At 37.6% G+C, this 22207-nt stretch overlaps 1 protein-coding gene across 1 annotated transcript in view; it reads right to left on the reverse strand.

Annotated features, from left to right (window-relative positions):
• Positions 1–22207, reverse strand: part of EML5 (EMAP like 5) — a 128356-nt gene that overhangs the window by 20871 nt on the left and 85278 nt on the right. Inside the window, exons 22-31 of the mRNA XM_090271281.1 lie at positions 20248–20400; positions 18707–18838; positions 17360–17448; positions 16132–16308; positions 13999–14200; positions 13190–13316; positions 10409–10423; positions 6904–6982; positions 5730–5859; positions 2062–2160 (exon numbers count right to left, since the gene is read on the reverse strand). Coding sequence (XP_090127407.1) covers positions 2062–2160; positions 5730–5859; positions 6904–6982; positions 10409–10423; positions 13190–13316; positions 13999–14200; positions 16132–16308; positions 17360–17448; positions 18707–18838; positions 20248–20400 — 1203 coding nt within the window. The remainder of the gene's footprint in view (positions 1–2061; positions 2161–5729; positions 5860–6903; positions 6983–10408; positions 10424–13189; positions 13317–13998; positions 14201–16131; positions 16309–17359; positions 17449–18706; positions 18839–20247; positions 20401–22207) is intronic.

The following is a 22207-nucleotide window of genomic DNA, read 5'->3' on the forward strand; positions in this document are numbered from 1 at the left end:
GCCGGGGATCCTGGTGTGGGCTGGGACTTCTTGCTCCCGAGAGATCCCTCCTGAATTTTTATCCACCGCACATGGGTGTCGGACCAGCCTGTTCTGCATCTGCACCCTTCCTGCCAGTCTGGATGGATGTGGTTTCTTTAATTCCGTAGTTGTCAGACTTCCATTCAACTCAATTTCTGATGGGTGTTTTATAATTTAGTTGTAATTTTGATGTGGCTGTGTAAGGAGGCAAGCCATGGTTACCTATGCTGCCATCCTGACCATTAGTCAATATATCTGTGATCTATATGATTTTTAACAAAGAGAACAATAAACATTTTAGGTAATGGTTTGTGCTTTATGAGTAATTAAACAAGCTTGGGAGGCAAAGTAACTACTAATTCAATCCTCTTTAGGTTCAGAAGAGAAAATGCCCTCACTCTTTGGCTTTCTCTTGAATCTATCTTACACTTAATCAGTAAAGAATTTTTGTTATCTGTTCCGTGGGACGATACAAGTAGAGTGAGGCATTAAGCCACCTCTGTGCTGCCTGGACTTGGACCTGGAAGGAGAGAGATGGGGCGATAACTAGCCATTCCATGTTCCCTGTGGTGCTGCCTTTCAAAACGAAAGTGTACAAAGATTGAATTAGTATGTTGTCACCTGAAACTAGTAATGTTATGTTTCAACATTATCTCTATTTTTTTAAAAGAATCAAATTCCATGAAAGATTAAATTGTGACATTTCTGAATCAAAAGAGAAAACTATAGAACGAATATATTAAAGTTGCTTAACAAAGGGGAAGGAGGGGAAAGAAAAGGAGAAGGAGCAAAGTTGGAAAACGGAAGAACCATACCTTCTAGAATTATATTCACAGAATGTTAATTCCATTAAAAGAGGATTCGTTTTTGTTTTGTTTTTCTTTTTGTAAGCTGGCTGTATCCCCAGAACCTAGAACAATACTAATAGCAATAAAAACCTAAGTACATGCCAAGAGGCACTAAACGAGGTGCTTTAGTGACAAAATGGTGATAACATGGTCTCTCGTTTTCATGCGGAGTAAAAATAAAATTCGATTTCAAAAAACTTAGCAGAAAAGGGGGTTAGGCCTACGTATTTATATTCAAAGATTTTGTATCTAATGGGTGAAGTATTGGTCTACTTTCTTCTCAAAAGTAGAAAACTCTCCAGAAAGGAAGAATACAAGGGTCTTTGTAGCGTAACTGTAGAACTAAGCAACCCAGAAAATAAGTATCTAGCTGATCAATTTAGTACCTGCGTGAGAATGAAGATATTAACAGCATAAATTATCTTATTTAAGAAGAAAAGGACACCTGAAGATCTGGCTTAGCCACTGAGGCCCACTGAGATCCAACAAACCCCATGGTTCCGATCAGTTTTAAAACTATGCCGGAGTTGTGAGGATCTGACTGACAAAATCTGTTCCGCGGTATCCATGGTGATTGCTGACTGGCAGGTGTGTCCTAAGGAGACCTGCTCTCCTCTCATCATTTTCTTTGCAGAGTAACGGCCTTTGTTTAAGTTTATGGTTCTACAGAGTTAAAGGCAGCAGTGCAGGTGATGATTTCAAAACAGTTGGCAAATTAGATCAATTCCAAGAAAAGAAAAAGGCAGAGGGGATTTACGAACACGGAACAAACTTGGCTTCTCTCTCCTTTCCAGCCTAACCGCTGCCGAAGCAGAGGTTCTGCCTCCCAGCCTACTTATTTCTTGGCTTCCCTTACTTACCTTGTCCTCCTCCGATTCTTCCTTTCTGCTTTACATACTGTAACATTAAGCCTTTTTGCTGATCGGAAACTTCTGCTGAAGAACTAGATCCTACTATTTCAACCACCATAAAACAGCTTATTCCTAATTCTGAACTGTCTGAATCAACTCAGATAACCAAAGCGAGAGAAAGATACCTGGAAGCAAATAATACTGTAAAACTGGGCGTTGCTTTATGTGCAAATACCTTTTCAACAATACGCAAATATATTTCAATGGTTCCACTAGGATACTGAATTAATTTGAACAACACAATTACTTAAAATTGTTTCTTTTAAAATATACAAACATACCTACTTGGCCAGTTGCCACTATGTTGATAAACTTGGGGTGCTGATTTACAGTGAGGCACAGAATGTCATCATTATGTTCTTGATAAAAACTCTGAGCTCCTACGAAAAAAGAATTTGAGAATTAAGTTTGAAAACTTTGTAACAGCCACATGCACTGATCCACAGCAATAAACTGCTCTGTTTAACTTGCTTATTTAACACACATTTTTGAGCAGCTAATATGTGTACATCATCGTAAGGATGGGGAATGACCCAGAAACCTTTATTTAACAGGATGGAGCCCTGCGAGGCATAAACCAATGCGTCACCAGACTGAAGAGGGCAAGTGCCGCAGAGTTCAAGACGAAGCGCTACGGGCTCTCGCAGCAGAGAAGCGTCTTCGTCTTCGTATCCCCGGCATCTGGCACTCCCAGAAGACCCTGCAGATTCTGTAAATGTGAAGGGGGACGGGGAAGGACATTCCAGGTAGAAGGACAGAGTAAGTGAAGGCCCAAAGGCAGGAAGGCGCTGGGTATGCACACAAAGGGTTCACTTATCTGAAGTGTAGGGCCATAGGGAAGAAAAATGAGGAAAATGGGTTGAAAGGTGAATTGGAACTAGAATTAGAGGATTTTAAGTGACATCCTGTTAAATTTCGTATTTATTCTGTAGTCAGTGGGGAGGTACAGAAGAGTTTTGATCAAAGAAGTAATGCATTTCGTCCAGTAGCAGTTACAGTGAAGAGACCGCACAGACTCTGACCGCGCAGGGGGTACACCAGGCGGGGGATGAGGTCAGGATGGTGGGTCAGGTCCAAATTATAGAGGCAAAGGTCCACCAAAAAGAAAAAAAAAAGGAAACCCCCCCAAAACAACTCAACAGATCTAATATTACTTTAATACTTCTCAAAGTGCAATGTGCTTCATATTTTCTGGGGCTGAGAGTTGAGTTAAATCATCTAAATTAACAGTCTGATAGACCAAGACTTCCTAGACTGTGAATGTAGCAATGTGTCCCCAAAGTGGTGAGAGGCCAAGTAAGTGTCTAGTCTCCCCTCTGCCCTGTCTCTCTATACCAGTGGTTCTCAACCTTCCTGATGCCGTGTCCCTTTAATACAGTTCCTCGTGTTGTGGTGACCCCCAGCCATAAAATTATTTTCGTTGCTACTTCATAACTGTCATTTTGCTACTGTTATGAATCGTAATGTAAATATCTGATATGCAGGATGTATTTTCATTGTTACAAACTGAACATAATTAAAGCATAGTGATTAATCACAAAAACAATAGGTAATTATATATGTGTTTTCTGATGGTCTTAGGTGACCCCTGTGAAAGGGTCATTCGACCCCCAAAGGGGTCATGACCCACAGGTTGAGAACCGCTGCTCTATACCCATCATTAGAAAGGTGACTAATTACAAATAAAAAATTAAAATAATAAAAAAGTAAAGAACAGAGCCCTGGCCAGCATGGCTCAGTAGATAGCACACTGGCCTGTGAACCAAACAGTCCCTGGATCGATTCCCAGTCAGGGCACATGCCTGGGTTGTGGGCCAGGTCCCCAGTTGGGGGCACCCATTCCCTCCCTCCCTTCCCTTCTCTCTAAAAATAAATAAATAAAATATTTTTAAAATAAAATAAAGGACAGTCAAGTGCTGCATTAACATTTTGGTCAACGACAGACACATATCAGACAACGAGCTGTTCCAGCCCTGGCTGGGTAACTCATTACTCATTGGTTAGAGCATCGTCCCGATACACCAAGGCTGTGGGTTCGATCCCCGGTCAGGGCACATACAAGAATCAACCAATGAATGCATAAATAAGTGGAACAACAGATTAGATGTTTCTGCCTCTCCCTTCCTCATTTTCTCCTTCTCTAAAAACCAACTAAAAAAAGACAGCTCATAAATTATAATGAGCTTAAAAAGTCTTGTCGCCTAGTGGCATTGCTGCAAAGCGCAAGGCATTACAAATGTGTGTAGTGACGCTGGTTTAACAAGCCTACAGCGCTGTCAGTCATATAAAAGTGTAGCACATACAATTATGTATAGTATATAATATTTGTTAAAGATAATAAATGACTGTTACTGGTTCATGTATTTCCTATACTATATTTTTCACTGTTATTTTAGAGTGTACTCTTTTTACTTAAAAACAGCTTGCTGTAAAAGTGTGCCGTGTTACACTGGCAGAAGCCTCATGGATCTCACGTTCACTGTGCTTCTGGATTGCATCACTTTTCTCCCGTGCTTGACTTCATTCCATGCTGTTTTATAAACTTAGTGTGGCCTGAGTGCACGGGGTTTATGAAGTGCTCAGTGATTTACAGCAATGCCTTGGGCCTCCACACTCACTCACTGCCTCACCCAGAGCAGCTCCCAGTCCCGTAAGCCCCATTCACGGTCAGTGCCCTGTAGAGGTGCACGACTTTTCAGTCTTTCATACTGCATTTTTTACTGTACCTTTTCCATGTTCACATATGTTTAGACACACAGATATTCAGCATCGTGTTATAACTGCCTACGGTATGCAATAGAGTAACATGCTACCCAGGTCTGCAGTCTGGGAGCCACGGGCCAGGTGTGTAACAGGCTGCACCACCGGATCTGTACGGGTGCACTCTACGGTGTTCGCGCAATGACAGAGTCCCCGAATTAAGCAGTTCCCAGAACGTCTCTCCGTCACTAAGCAGTGCATGACTGCACACACATGAGAGACTATTTATACAGTTATCCCTTTCTAGCTTCTTTTCTTATTCTTCTCTATTCTCTTTGAAGGACACATGAAGCCTCACTTAAAGAGGATTTTCTAAGTGGTATTTTTTAAATGACCCGAACTATTAAATGAAAAATTGCCACTGATTTCTGTGTGATCTTGTTGAGTCCTTTTCTTTAGGAAACCAAAATAGAAAAAGTATATTAATGATGAATACTGACCAGAAATAGGGGACTCTTTACCTATTCGGAGTGAAGTTACCAAAAGAAAAAGCCAGAAATGTTTTAACTAGATAATCTCTAGTTTTACTTCCAACTTTCAGATTTTATCAAGTTTAAATTTTTTGTAATAAAACCAAATTCAAAATTAAATACTGAATGTCACTGGTAGTATTATTACATCATTGGTCATCAAATGATGCTAAGAGAAGTTTATTTGCATTTCAAGGATCTAATAGATGATATAAACTTCAAGAACTATTTTCCTACCTTCCCGAATCAAACAAAAGGATCATCAGCAGAGCCACAGGCAAGCAACTTTCTTTATTAGCTTACTTCCTTAGCTTTCCAAAGTCTCAGCAAGAATACCAACCACCTCCTCCCCACCCCCCAGCAATCAACTCTTTCAGAGAGACCACAATCTGAACTACCTGATTTCATGTTAAGGTTACGGGGAAATAGAATGAAGTTACAAATGGTTTCACTATAAAACATGGTCTCAACATATGGTAAACCTTTACTTCTAGTAGACCTACACGCACTTTGCATTATGAAATCCTTTCCTGCTATTATACTCTGTTCAGACTGTAAAGTTGGTTACTTGAAATATTAATAGAAATTCTATAGTATGGAGTAGTTATATTCTGGGCTCATGTATTTTAATTATAGTTTCAACAAAGAACTTTAAGATACTAAAGAAAAAGTCCTAAATTAAAAAAACAAAGCAGGGATAAAGAATCAGGGTTTCTTACCTGTAGCAACATTGTGCAGAATTCCAACAGATGCAGTATGATAAATGATATCATCACCATCATTTAAATAGTGAGCATTATTTCTACAGTCTCTGCCTCGATAGCCAAAAACAAGCTCCAACACAAGGTCCTATAATGATGATAAAACCATTATACAACTCCTCATGTCTAAATAGTCACCATTTTTTGTTGTATACGGGACTGGTGTCTTCAGACAAAATCACGAGGTTGCATTTTTGATGTTTTACAAACTGCAAACACAAAATTAAGCCAGACATACTTCATTATGTAACCTGTTTTGGACAGCTAAAACACACGTTCTGTCCTTTTCTACATAAAGTTATAAAAACAAAAAGGGAATCACAAGGTCATCGGATTCCAAGAATTTCAGTTCTTAAGATTTCATGAGTTAAACACTGATCCTTTTGTCCAAAAGACCATTCAGGTTTGTGTGCATCCGTCAAAATGTCTGATGTGCATACATAACTCAATATAAATTATGGCCAAGTGTTGTCCTTTTAAGGACCCACACAGTACACCGATATCGGTGCACAAAACGAAGGCCACCGCCTCTGATGACTCACGCTAAAGTGTCCACCACTTCCCTTGACCTTGTGAGACTGAGTGAGATGGGGAGTACAAGAGTCGCCCTCCCACAGCTTTAACGCCTTCTTTCTTTCTTTCTTTCTTTTTTTTTTTTTAAGATTTTATTTAATTTTAGAGTGAGGGGAAAGGAGGGAGAAAGAGAGGGAGAGAAACATCAATGTGTGGTTGTCTCTTGCATGCCTCGCCCCCAACTGGAGACCCGGCGGGTAACGCAGGCATTTGCCCTGACTGGGAATTGAACCAGTGACCCTTTGGTTCACAGGCCAGGACTCAGTCCACTGAGCCCACCAGTCAGGGCAAATGCCTTGTTTTTGACCTGATTTAACACAGTTTGGTTGTTGCTGCTGATACAGGATTATGAAATGCCTGGGAGAAATAGAGGATGTCCATCTAAACCTCAGACTTGACAGTTTAGCAATCAATTTTTACAACCAAAGAAAAGATTATTCAATATGTTTATTTTCATGAAAAATAATAACACAGTTTGAGTAGCTGACAAGAAGAAAACAGAATGAAGTCTGGAGACATTTCAAAGGACACGTGAACACAGAGAATGGGTCTTCCTCACCTCTATGGGTCTCTTTTTCTTGCCAACGTTGTTTGTCTGCAGTTTCTCTGGCTGGGGTGGTGCCCGGCTCACGGGGGGCCTGGAACAGGGAAGGGAAGTGAGGGAAGGCACCGGTCACAGACGCCTCACGGGGCCTCCCTCAGTGGCCCTGCGGAGAGAAGTGTCTGCCACGCTTTCGTACAAACCAACCCACGCTGTGTTGCTCACTAGACTGTACCCTTTGCCTCTTAGTATCTTAAAAAACACAGAAGTGGAAAGAAAATATTGGACCTTTTATTCATTTTACTTTTAATTTCTTTGGTGTATGTTTCTTAATGTAAATACTATACTAGTACAGGAGCAGACTGCTTATAAAAAATATGCACATGTTAGTTTTACAAACTCAAAAACTTCTTGATGGGGGGCATTATCAACAAAGCCTGGGTTACTGCTCTAAATTATCTATCACATATTTTACATACGGTAGGTTCTCAGCAGAGTCTTCTTGAACTGAATTTTGAAAATTTCTATGAACTTTCTACACTGTTGGCAACAAAAATCATGCCTGAGTTCAAATTTGGACTCGTCCTGCTCCTCTGCGCCCTTTACCTCCTCTTCGTCCGCAAGTCCCTACCATGCTGATGGCACGAACGTCGGTGAAGCAAGACGCTTCCCAGTTACGCAGCTCTGGGACCGTACAGCACTCTGTCCCAGGTGGTTACTGCTACTGCTGCCTCCAGCTCCTTCCTTCCCGTATCCTCACCAGTTACCAAACACTCGTCAACTTACCTACACAGTAGCTCTCAAAAATCGAGGTCCCTCTCCCCTGTTCCCGCTAGAAGTTCAGGATCTATTCATCATGCCCCCTTAGGTGTCCAGAGTTCCCATTTTTGAGTCCTTTACATGTGGAGGCTCTTCCCTAACAACTTTTTAAATGTTTTTGAAACTTATAACCATTATTCAAATGTTTAATAACCTTAACACCGAATCTAAATCAATCATGTGTCAACTCCCCCCTCCAAATTTTAAGCTGACACTCAATCTTTACAACTAAATCAGGAAACAATATAAATTAACCTTCTTGTGAAAATTCCAACATTTATGAATAAAATCCACAAAAATAAAGGCATGACAATAACTTGTATTTTCAAAATGATTTTCAAGTTATTTTTCCAAAAAAAGTAAATGAGGTGTTATATCTTGAACATGTAATATAAAAGAAATGTGTATTTTCCTATGGAGCAGTATGTGGAAGTATGTAAGCATGACTGATCCGTGGCACAAAAATTAAACGCACTTACAAGACTATGTAGAGAACTTTTCGGATTACCATAAAATTTTTGGTTTCAAATATTTTTTGTGTACTTTTAAAAATGCATATAATTAATAAATATTACTGAAATTTATGATATTTAACTCCAAAATATTTCTGCTGGGATCATTTTAGAGAAGGCTAGCAGCCTTGGCTTCGCTTCCAAGTCCTTTTGTTGAACTTCGGTCAATGTTACCGTTTGACAGCTTTAAGAATCAGGTAACTTTTATCTAGGCAATCCTGTGTAAAGTTATGCATATTTTAATTTCTGTAAATGTAATTCATATAAGATATATTGTTGCTTAAATTTATACAGCTTATAAAATTATACAAGTTAAATGGATCAAGCTTTAGAGAAGCAGTTACTTATGTAGTATGAATTCAATAACTAAGATGTTATGCATTTCAGAAACACTCATTTCAAAGGAGAAAAACCTGAAAAACTGATTAGCGGAAAAGAACACCAAGCAGTGTAGCTCATTAATGGGAAATAAAAAAGAAGATAAAAATACAAAATCAGGCCTCATAAAATATAGCAAAGAAAGAGGATTACCTGGAACCTCTTTTCAGCAGCAGATAAAAAAGGGAAAAGATTACAACACAGATTGAATTTAAAACACTTGTAAAATACTTCCTATAATAAAATATTTTTACAAGTTTAATGCAGATAAACTTCACTGTATATATTAAAGACCTACTGCTTTCATCTATTACTACATATAAGAAAAAGCTTAAGTTATTCCATTAATGGCAGGGAAATAAGAAAGAATGTGAAAAAGAAAAATAAATGAGACTTCAACATGTTCTGTGCTATAAACGTGCCATTTTTATTCTTTTACTGGGCAGTCTGAATTTCAAACAAAATATTAAAGCTTATCTTTGTTCTTAAGAAAGGGCAGTAAAATGTTAACCTCTAACTTAAAAGGCTGGTAACACTGGAGCTGCTACTCAGGAAATTGTTTACAGAGTCTCAGCTCCTCTTACTCTGACCCAGAAGAGCTCAGTCCAACTGAGCAGGCAGAGTAACTCACTCGGGACCCAAGCTGGATTTGGGATTTTGATAGCAAAGGAGGTACCTTAAAAAAAATTTCCCTTGATAACATAATGACCAAAACGGAACTGGAAGGGATCACACAAGCCATCTCATCAACCCCCCCAATGAAACCAGGAACCCTCTTTACACGTATGGACCACCCCTTCTTAGCACCAGGCACAAGTGGTCATCCAAGCTCTGCACAAGCATTGCTTGTTCGCACCCAAGGCAGCAATATCATCTCCACTTAGTTTGGGGTGTTGTTTTTCTTTTTTTTGAAACAAGAGATTCCTACAGCAATGAAATAGTCTTCATGTGAAGTGGCCGCCCAACTTTCCTTCATCCTGTGCTGCCTTCTAGACCACTGTAAACTGTCCTTTAAAATGCAGAGATCAGTCCTAAATACGCTACTCCAGATCTGAGGCTGGAACTGAACGTTTCATTTCTGTTAAAATAGTGTAAGATTATGAGGGCCTTTTTAGAAATTATATCACACTCTTGACTCACCTTCACACACCACCCCCTGCAAAAAACATAATTGCTGCTGACTGCCAATTAAGGAGTGCCTTGTATTTGAATTTCCATACAATCTGCTTTCACACCTACTTTTTTCATCCTTATCTTCCAGAATTTTCCTAATGGCACCTTTTAAAAAAAGTTCTAAACTAGCCTTTTCCACATCGTTCTGTTTCAGAAACTGTTTGAAGACATTTTCATCTCATTAAAAGTTGCTATGGAAGTACCCCAGAGTCCTTTCTTGCACATAAACATACAAATACCATCACTGTCCTATGTTAATGTTTTTAAATTAATAAAGGTATTAAACATGCATTAAATGACACAGGTTTATAAAATCAAAGTTCTTCCGCTGATAAAAATGTGTGGTTAACAGATTGCTTTTATGAGTCTTCGAAATTTAAGGAAAAATTGAAACTACCTTGGGTACAGGAGTTTATGAAAAGTCATTTGTAAAACCAATGATCATAATGAAGACGCTCAGAACAACACTCACACATTATACCTCTAAAATGAAACTCTTTTGCAGGATCTGTCCTACTTCATTTTCTGACTATTTCATGACAAATGTGGTTCAATGTGGTATAGGGAAAAGATATATTTAAAAATGCTATAAATACCAAAACAAGGCAATTTTTGAGTATTTTCTTTGATAAAATGCTTACCTTACTACCCCCTGCCTTCAAAAGGAGCAAAAAGAAAAAACGTAAGAAACATATATGAAAACCGTTGATGAACAAAATGTACCAGTTTAGTAAGCAGAATAGAGGTAATATGACAACTTTAAAGAAATAAAAAGTATCTAATTTTATGTCTCATTGTTTTGAATATTTTTATTCAAAATGTTAAAAATTTGATTGACAATAAACTAAATACATGATATCTGCTTCACAAAAATTCATAGAAAAAGAATAACAAAATTATTAAAGTCGTTTAGGAAAAAATACCACACAAAAGTATCAACCAACTAGAGTAGTAATCAAATTGTTATCAGAAACATTTTTCTTTTAAGTGGACAATATATTTGACAAGCATTTGCTTTAACTGTTTATAAAATATTTTATTGCATATTTAAATGACAATAATATATGTTATTTAAAATATTAAAGCAATTATTTATACAGAACATTTTCTTTCCTCAGAAATATAGTCAAAGTTGGTGAGAAGAAATATCTCTTTTTTATTTCCTTTGATTCTTTCATTTCATGAAAAGGAAGACTCACATTACTGGATGCTTCTGCCTCGACATTTTAGAAATATTTAGTAGAGCTGTATTATAATTTAAGAACAATGTACAAAATAATTTCAAAACTAGTTTTTCAGAGGTTAGCTGTAAAAAAATGCAAACTAACTGCAAGGATTACAGCCGTGACAGAGCCAGTCACTCTTCATGAGCAAGCAGGTGTCTCCAGCTGTCCGAGCTGGGGTCACGTCAGTAATGAGGGTGAAAGATGGCCCACAGGTTAACTCGGGTCACCCCTTCCGACATACCGAATTTATGTGATAAATGATAATACTTTTCTTTAAAAATCAATATAATAAATGAAAGACTATGGAAACAACAAGCTCTTTCTCCCTTTTCATTTTCAGTAAGTACTATATTGCAAATATTCTAATTAGGAATATCCATATTTGCATATTTAAATATATTACTTTAACCCTTTGAGTGCCACACTTAATTCGAAATTTGGATCAACATAAGAAAAGGATAACAAAACATAAAACACGAATTATTCCGTTGTTATTTACATTTATAGCCATCGAAAAAAGAGTTGCTGGGAGCGACTCTGGCACTTTTGGGAACATTTGTCAGTGTCGTTCACAGCGACATTGGCACTCAAAGGGTTAATTAGCAAATCTATAGGTAGTTGTTCATTACTTTGTGAATATATAATTTTAGAAAATGTTTCAGTATTAACTAGGGTACTCCTGAGGTCACTCTGTATTTCATTCCATGAGAGGGATGTCATTGGTAAATATCCACTATCTAAATTCTTTATGCACACTGTTTCATTTAAACCTTGAAATACTCCATAAGTTGGAGATATCATGATCACTTTACCTCTGAGGTAACTGAGGCTCAGAGAAAATGAACAGTTTTTCAAGATCACACACTGGTAAATGACAAAATGAGTAGTTTAAGCCATTTGTTGGAATCCAAATCCATGCCCTTTGCATTTATGATACTGCCTCCTCCCAAGCTGCCTCATGCTTGAATCCTGTGCAGGTATTCAGTTTATGGTTTGTACAACTTTCTTGACACATATCTCTAACTTCAATACTTTGCCTCTTTATTTGTGGTGGCGACACTGATCATTATTCGAGGTGTGCCATCAGCAAACGGGGGGCCCTGAAACATGCTGTGGAGGCAATCAGCACCTCAGTGTGCCACCCAGAACTTCCCTGGGCACTCTGGGGTGCCTGTCTAGTTGTCCCCCTTCTCCATCACAGTCATGCTGAGACCTCACCCTTCCAACTTCATCCTTCCCCTAGTACCAAACCCATGGGTGTGAGCTCCCACGCCTCTGCCAATGCTTTCTTGTGGTATCATTTCTACTAGCTGAGCTCCAACGCTCCTCAGCCCTACCCTCACCCACTGTACGTTCCCTTGAATTTTCCACAGATTCTGTTCACTGTGGATGAATTCCCTGTCTTTAATTTCCCCCTCAAATATTCTTAGGAACTTCTCATAACCAAGTCTCCCTCGCCACAGCTTTCTACAGGAGAGCTCACTGTTGTTTTCCCCTCTCACTCCTTTGCTGCTTCTGGATAGTTTTTCCTTGGTCATTTGTTAAAACCTCTGAAATCCATGCCATTCACTGATCTATATACCTCTTTATTGTTTTCTTTCTTCCCTAATGATTTTTAAAGCATCAGGTTCACAACATCTCTCTCAACCTGTCACCTTAGCTCAGATACTTTATTAAGAAGTTATCTCTCATAAAATTATTTTGTACATGTTCTTGTTTTTGATCTGCTGATTCTAGACAGAGACCAATAGTTCCCATTAAAGAGAAGCTCTACTTTAACTTGCCTTTTGGACAATTGTTTGAAACAATGACTTTCTATCCTTGATTAAAGGCACATGGCTCAAAAGGCCTTGTCAGAATTTACTGTCTCTGTTCCTGTGCTTCCTAAAACGCACCTGACATGGCATTCAATTTTTATGATCTCCCTCAGCCCCACTCTATACATTTATAAAATTAGCAAATAAGATTCCTTTAACTATAGACTTTATATATAGCATCATTCCCTAAACTACTTTCAAAAACCAGTGTCACCACCAAAAAGTATCTAAGGAAAAACATGTTTTCTAAGAGACACTGGGGACGGTGTAATGAAAGAGTGCCCGTGGTTAGTTTTTGCAAAAATTCATTGTTAAACAATACATTCAATTTTTATTATCTGTATCTTTTTCTTCACCTAGTTTTAAACTTGACTGTTACCTCTCGTCAATTGAAGGTTCTTTTTGTTGCAAATGAGGCTTGGTTCCAAACATGGGACGCATATTTGTTGCTAAGGCTCTGATGGTGTAACTGATTTCGTTCTCCCTTGTAACATCACTGTCATAGCCTATTAAAGTACAAGAATCATTTGTCAAGTGATAACTACAGAGACCACGTATGATATTATAATTTGAATACAAGGATGTGCAATGATATGAAACAAGTTAAATAAATTACATTATAGCCAAATTATAAAACAACAGTAACAATGATGTAGAAGAATATTTAATGATATGTAACAATGTTTTCAAAGTATTACCAAGTGATAATAGCAAGCTACAAAAAAAAGGTTCAGTATGATACCATTTTTGTTAAAAACATATTGTGTGTATAAAATGCATATACCCTTATTAATAGACCTCAAAATGTTAACAGAGGTTGCCCCTGAGTGGTCAAACTATGAATGCTGTATTTATTATTTACTGTAAAATGTATTTTCTAATTTTTCTATAATGAACTGGTATTACTGGTATATTAGGAATTATTTTAAAACATGAGGTTAGATACTATATATTTTTTAACAGTACTTATTTAAGGATGATTATCTTACATTTCTAGATAAAGAATATCTAAGTCATCAATACATGACAGCCTGTTATTTTTGAGTCACAAAACCAACTTTGGCGTTAAATAAACAAATATACTAAAACCACAATTACTTAAACATTGTTATTACTAGTTTTCTGCAGTTTACGCCAGCTGTACTGATTGTTTCCGTATCTTAGTTAAGATACTGTGAAACAACATACCCCCATCTTCTTCAGAATCGACATCAGATTCTTCACTATCACAAGACCTCTTTTCTCGATAGCCCTCCGTCTCATTGGTCCAAACCATCAAAGACATGTCTGCGCCTCCTGAGGTGACCAACATGCTGTCGTCGTGCGTCCAGCGAACATTTGTGACATGGGCACTATGAGCCACGTACCTCTTAAACTTCCCAAATTTTCCCTAAAGATAAAAGTCAAAATATTACTGAGAAATTTCATTACTTGAAAGCTTTCAGTTATAATTTTGAATCCCTTTCTTAATACATGATTAGGGATTAATCATGATATATGCAACTTATAAAAAATGAGAAAATACTGAAATTCACTAGAATAAAGAAATAACAGTTCCCAATCTGGTGAGGGCAGGATACAACTAGTAGTTTTACATATTGCTAGTACCATGGACACAGCTTTTTTAGACATCAGCTTGGTATTCTGCATTAAAAGCATAAAAATGTTCTGAGCTTTCCCTTACCAATCCCCCTCCTAGAGATCTATGCTAAACAATGCTATGTGTGCTGAAGTTATTTACCTCAGTATTTACTTATAGCAGTGAAAAACCTGAAATACCTTAAAAGTTCTTAAGAGTAATACTCTTAATTCTAGTGCATATCTGTGGAACAGTACACATCTATTAAACACAATGGCTATGCAGGCACTGTTAAAAATAAAAACAACGATTTAAAGTCAGAATATAAATATCTATGTACAGGATGGCCATATAAACGAAAGTAATTATCGATCATTTGAGTATATGCCCATGTAAATGTCTTTTATCTTAATTCATTAGTCTTTTTGTTTATAAGTACCACATATGAAAATGTATTTTTAAATACAAAGAAAAATACAGGTTTTCTAGATACTGGCAACTTTTAAATTTAGAACACTAGCATTACCAAGTTACAGAAATAAATTTCAGAGTAATGTATCACAAGCAGATTTCAGATGGACATCTTTTCAAGGATGTTAATATAAGAGATGTTTTAAATATACAAAATATAATGCTAGCTAAATCAGTTCATACTCTGGAAATGAAGACTCTTAAGAGTTAGCTGAAATAAAAGTGAAATAAAACACTGCAAGAAGGTCGTTCCCCTAAGATTCTGCGGTTGCCAACGTAAGGTGAAGAAGGAATCTGTAGACCAATATCCCAGAACCTATCCTTAGGGCACTTATGCCATTTAAATGCAGGTGTTGAAGTTTCTAATAAATGTTTTACCGAAACACATTCTTATTACCTAAAGTTCTACCACTTAAGTATATCTAAAATAGATACACTATGTTCTTGGGCACTTGAGTTGTCTATGAGAATTTTTAGACGTGTGTTTTTACTTTAATGATGATCTAAAAATAGTAATATGAGCAATTAAGACCATCATGAACTAAATATCACAGATGACCTCAGAGCCCTATTTCAAATTTATGTTTATGCTTATGTTGATGCCAAATTATATGTATGAGTTTGGGACAATTAAGAATAAATGCATCTGGACTTGATTCATGAATTTTACTTTTGTGGTGTTTCCCAGTAGTCTGAATAGAAGAAAGCGATAAGAGAATCAAGTGATCACACAGAAGCATAGAAATATAATACAGCACTCCAAAGAAGTTGTACAGTTTGGTTTTAGCAGAATAACATCATTCATCATATTAAATCAATGTTTATTTTAATTTTGTAGTGTTGTATTAATAGTATTTTGATTTAATTGATTAAAACAAACTTTAAAGCAGTAAATATAAATTTTATATGGAATATATGTAATCAAAAGAATACAAAAATACTAAAATTATTTAAGATAATATTAGGGATAAAAGGAATATTTCCTTTAAATGGGTATTAACATCACTTAATATTGAGAAACACTGTACAATATAATATACAACAAGGCATGAAATAATTAATTATAATACTTCTGGATAAAATCCATAAATGTGATATCAAGAATAGGGAACGTAATTCTAAACCTTTCATATTACAACTTATGTATGTAATATTCATATTTTATTGTTGTAGTGAAATAGCACTTCTCACCTATGAAATGCAATGAAAGGACATTACCTTAATCATACTTTTAATTATAATCATTTGGAAAGTTAAAGGAAAACACATACGTTAGCAGGATATCTAAATAACTTCACAAATCCCAAATCATCCCCAGTAGCTAGAACCATTTTGTCATTGGTGAGGCAAGAGGCAGTTACATCCGTGACTTCTCCAATTACTGGCCAAATTCCCTCACAGCATAAACCAAGCACACTTGTCCATGATGCCCAGCCAATTTTTTCTGCCTAAAAAGGAAAAAAATGCTGTAAGTCTGTAATATCTAAACCTAAAAATTAATAATGAAATCTTAATATTTTTCTTTGTAATTATATGTCATAAATAAAATTTAAAATTTAATGAAAAATTATTAGTTGTCTTGGTTTTATAGCTTCCCAAGTTATCTAGTTCTACAGAAAAATTTTAACATAACATTATTCAAGATGTACTTATAGATCCACTGTGCATTCAAGAGGATAAGCATATAGTGACAAGAAATAAGCCTATTTCTGCTCTTTGAATAATCAAATAACTTACTCTTACCCTTCACATCTAAACTTCTCCTGATACATGATAAGCATGTTCTCCAGTTAATCACTGTTGGAAATTACAGTCCCTTCCTATTAAGCCACTTTCATGTTAACATTTATTCAACCTTTCTTCCTTGACCATGACATGTCAGAAATTTTTGCTAATATCAGTCACAAACTGAACACATTTTTTTCCTCCTTTTCAAACAGGTGGATTTGGCCAACATGCTATTCTAATCTTAGGCATCATGTCATGTGACCTCTTTGCTATTGCATGCTTCTCTTGTCCTTGAGGGAAGTAATTGGAGCATGTCAGTAGACATACATGCAATTTATTCCTTTTCTTTCTTGTTTTTTGAATACTCACCCAAGGACATGCTTATTGATTTTAAGGAGGGGGGAAGGAAGGGAGAGGGAGAGAAACATTGATGTGAGAAACATCACATCATATACACCCTGACCGGGGACCGAACCCTCAACCTGGGCATGTTCCCTGATGGGGAATTCAACCTGCGACCTTTTGGTTTATGGGACAACGCTCCAACCGAGCCACACTGGCTGGGGCTTGTTCCTTTGCTCAATACAGTGTCTCTTCCTTTACCCATCTATGTAGTCTGACCCAATAAAATAAACTCAAAAAAAAAAAAAAAAAATCCGGAATTTGAATAATCTGAGAACTGGCTTCCTGTGTCCCTAAGTGATGGCAGGCATCGACTTTGTAACCACCTGTAGTCGTATCAACAACGTTACAGCGCTGCTGTCTTCCTACCTCCACACTGGGGATGGTCTGCCGTTTCCCTCTGGGAGCTTCGAAGAATAACTGTTCTTTAGCACCGGTGTTAACTTGTAAAAGCTTTCCTTAAAAAGAAGGTAAAAATATATACACATATTTAATCCTATTCGTCATCTTATACTTTTACAATTTCAAAATCTTAAAACAGAAACCATTACAAGCATGACATGAAAACTTGAAATCCTAAAGGAAACAATTTATTAAAATTAGCTTTTACTATATAAAAATATGAACCTTATATGCTAAAAGAATAAATACAAGTAGTTAGTAAAAATTACAAAAGTCTATGATAACAAATAATTTTAGAAATGGAAATTATAAAAGAGATGTAATTCTTCACCTAACTATGGCAAAAATTTTAAACGATTAAACAAATCCATTTGCTGCCGTGGTGTGTGAGCCCTGATGTTGGGCCACAACCTGACACAATTGTTCTAGAAGGAAGCTGGCATTTGACTAAAGCTCAAATATGAAAAAATTATATATACAGATATAAAATATAAACACATACACACATAGTATTATGTTTAACTTTTATGGGAAAAATCAAGCCTAAGCATAAAAACCATTTTTCTCTGTAGTCAACATATATTAAGAGCATTTGATTGTATTAATTTCCATATAATTAAGTAATTAAATTCATAAGTGGTTTAATTTTTGTATATGTATATACATAAAAACTATTCCTGTTGTTATGCATATAAAAAACCCTAGAAACTAATTTTGGGACTTCTAAAATTTGGTTCAACTGTACTTGGAAAAACTTAATTTATAATACTAGATTTATAGAGAAGAATACATGAAACAAAAATCCTTAAAAGGCATTTATCCAAACTTATTAAATATTGCCACATACCATGCATTCTGCTAAAACATAGATATTCATTAAACACGGTATGTTATGCAAATATGACTAACTTTTAGGGAATGTGTTCATATCAAATAAGGGGGAAATCACTTTAAACTTCTCATTAACATATCCATTTTCCAAATTTTCAGTTAGCATTTATGTCAAGCTTTTCTAACAAAAACCAGGACAAATGATTAAAAATTTTTTTGTATAATATTTAAATTGCTTTACAAATGAAGAATTTACACTTACTGTGCTATAATTTGAATTCTACTAGGAGAAATACTGAAAAGTCTGAACTCATGGATTCATCTTCGGGTGTGAGAACAAGCAGTGGAAAACGATTTTGAGAATAATGTTTTCTCTTCACAACCCTTCTGAACCCATCTGCTGGATCACTTTTTGTTTGTCTACATTAGCGATACTCCATCAAATGACGCTTTTATAAAACAGTAAGGTCTTCACAGTCTTACCCCGAATGTCCCAGTCAATGTGGGTTATGTAACTCGTAGCGCCCTTGCAAACCCCCACTCTCTTACTGCTCATTACGTTGTATATATCTACAAAGCTGTCATGGGATGCGACGGCGAGATATTTTCCGGAACCTGTAACAGAAACATATTTGCCTACAATTTTCTACACTTAAAAATATGTTTTACACTGTACAACTAGAGCGAGTTTGGTGATGTTTTTTCAGTTGTTTGTGAGTTATAACAAGACGGGCGTGTCAAACCCATGGACACGGACAACGGAGTGGGGACCAACTATGGGAGTCGGGGGGCTGGGTAGATGGGGCAAAGGAAGAAACTGGGACAATGTAATAGCATAAATGATAAAACTTTTTTGTAAAAAGGGAATCTGATGAGGCAAGGACAATAAGTTGTCTGTATAGTCAATAAAAATGACCTGTGCAAAAAAAAAAGAAAAGAGATATGTGTGTCAAATGGTCCAAAAGAAGGTAATATTTTAAAAGTTTATTCTATTTAACAAGAAGTAAGTTTTTTAGTAAAGTACAGTGGAAAGCAAATGTCAAAAATTACATGCAATGTAATTCTGATACACTTTGCATTTAACCAGAAGCATAAAAACCCTCTAAATGTAGGAAAACTAGAAGTAAACCAACATAGGTCAATTTTTCCTTGACATCAGTAAATTCCTACATTATAGTGGGCTTTGTTATAGATAATGAACATACAGAAATTGATGAAACAAAATGCAGTTTCAAAAGCACTAAGATTAAAACGAAGACCGTCCACCCAACCCATTTGTGCTACAAATGAAGAAGCTGAAGCTCAGAGAAGGGTCTGTGACAGAAATGGCACTAAAGGCACTCTGTCACTGATCTAACGCAGGGCTTTACATCTCACCATGCTGCTTCTTCTAGTCAAACAGTGAAATTCTGAGATAAAATAACAGATTAAAAAGTTACACGTTGCTATGTGTGAGGGTAGCCAAAGGGGCTAAGTAAGAAAGGACCCAGAGCCAGAACAGTTCAATTAAGGGTCTTTATTAGGAGGGAGACACTGTGGTCAGACGGACTTTTTAAGGGTATGGGACAGGCCTTCGGGGGATGGGTCGCCCTGCTGGTCGGCTGCAGAGTCCAGCGAATAAGTGTTTGTGAAAGAATAACGTCCTCTGATTAGGGATGGCTGTCAAGAGACGTATGGTCCTTGTTTCTGGGAAATGATTATGAGAGAGAGGAGGGGGCAATGGGGGTGTAACTAGTCCTCAGTGGACACCGGTGGCTGTGCCTCAGTCACCTCTCTCTGTGAATGGGAACCGTGTGATGGGGTGCATGGCCAGTGACGCAGACCCTCTTTGTTCCAGCACAGGTGGTGGCTCAGGGCCTGTGTGACTGCAGGCCACAGGTCCTGGACACAGTGACCACTGGCCACGGCCTGCTTTGCAAGGCCTGACTCAGGTGGCAGGTTACAGGGGTCTCTGAACCTAAAAATATGTTGACTCATTGCCAGACCCAAGTTAATAATCAAATGTGATTTCAATGGAATCTTACCTGGTGAGAACCGAATATCTGAAATAATATCTTTTCTGTGGTGAAAAGACACAAGATCCTCAAGGGTATCTGCATTTGCCATTAAGAAACTCCCATCACTGAGACCTACAGCTAAAGCTTTACCATCGGGAGAAAAGCAGCAGCAGCGTCCTCCTAAAGGAGAAGAAAAGCCTTTGTCAGGTGATCTCCTTTTATTAAAAACAAAGTACTCTTGTATTTATTACAGTCTCAAATCAATATTAAAAGGAGCCGAAGGATCCAGATAACAAACTTTTCTACTGAAATCAGTGTTATAAATTACTAAGCAATAATTCATACAAACCTTCCCTCTTCTGAAAGTAACAAAAGCAAGTACTGATATTCACTTTAAAAAATTAAATTGTTGAAAAAGAGTTGAGAGTTTTTAACTAACATAAAAAGCCAATGACATATGTGGACACTTTTTGAGGGCTGGGTGGCTACCTTTATAGTTTTTACCCAACAATACAGAAATTTAAGGTATGAAGTCATCTTTAGAAAAACACTTTCAGATTTAATAAAATCTGAAACTAGGCAATCAGTAGTTTAAGCTAGGAAGATCTATCTATACATGTTTCAGATCCACATGTGAAGAAATAATAGTGTTCATATTATTAATTTTTTAAAATAAGGCTTGATGCTACATCAGCAAACACAAAACAATGGGCTGACACTTGAAAATCCTAAGACTTTTGGTATCTTGCATAAAATTTGGAAAGGGAGAGATGGAGTATGGCTGTTACAGAATGAAAAGCTCTTGAATTAATTAAGTAGTCATTTAGTTACCAAGCGTATAAGGAAGAAATCTAGGATATGATTCCTGAGATTTAAGAATCAAGAGATGACGACCCGGAGCAGGGTGGCAGCAACAGAGGTGACGGGAAATGGCAGAATTTGGACATATTTTGAAGACAGAGCTGGCAAGACTTTGATGAACTGGGCGTGGACTAAGACAAAGGTAAAAGTCAAGGCTGTTTTTGTTTGAGTGGTGATGCCATTTACTGAGATGAGAAAAAAATCAGAAGAGATATAAACGTCCACTTTTGTATCCATTAAGGCTGCCCATGAAAAATTCAAACGAAGACATGGCAGAGCCAGTTTGAACATGAATACTTCTCCGGCGCCCCCGGGAGAACAACAGGCTACGGATATAAATATGGGACGCAGTAGCATAGAGATAGCTGTTACAGCTAAGAAACTGGATAAGAACCTGTTATTAATTTATTGCCTCTCAGCTCCAAATCCGCCCCCCCCCTCATTTTCCTGCTATGTGATACTGTAATGGGGTGTAGAGCAAGGGAACCTGGAAACAGGGACTATTCTCCCCAGCCCATGGGAAGGGGAGAAGTGGATGATGATACCGCTTAAGATACCGTTCATAACAATGGCAAGGCGATAGCCAAGTCCTTCCTGAAGGGCAGCGGTGCATGTGACTTTCAGGACTCTCCTGACTCATGACACAGCCAAGGGGGCAGAGGCCCTTGCCTCACCGAGTGACTCATGCCCTGACTAAAAAGGGCAGCCCCAAAAATGTAAACAACACAGGGAAACTGACAAATGCAGCTCATTGTGGGAGAAGCCGCACAGAAGGTCAGGATTTAAAACAAGGACCATGTAGAAGAGAAGGCGCTCCTGCCATGCTGCCTGTCATAAGGGAGGAGCTATGTTCTCCTCTGAGGATTCGGCCATGCAGTCTGGGCTGGGAAGAAAGAGGAGCAGCAGTGAGGAAGGAGCAGAGAGCAAGGAGGGATTGGGCCATGAGGTCTGAATAAGGAAGCAGCAGGCAGCCGTGCAGCCTGTAGTCAGGATCCCGCTGCGTGCCCGGCGGAGACCGGCACGCTGCCGCTCTGACCGTGCCTGCTCTGGGTGACTCCGAAGCCACCAAGGACTCTGCCCTGCAAGGTGGTGGTCTGCTGCCTCACAGACCCAGGCTCTATCCGGA

Source organism: Furipterus horrens, unplaced genomic scaffold (assembly GCF_987537825.1).
Source record: "Furipterus horrens unplaced genomic scaffold, mFurHor1.1.pri manual_scaffold_3, whole genome shotgun sequence".
Classification (NCBI taxonomy): domain Eukaryota; kingdom Metazoa; phylum Chordata; class Mammalia; order Chiroptera; family Furipteridae; genus Furipterus; species Furipterus horrens.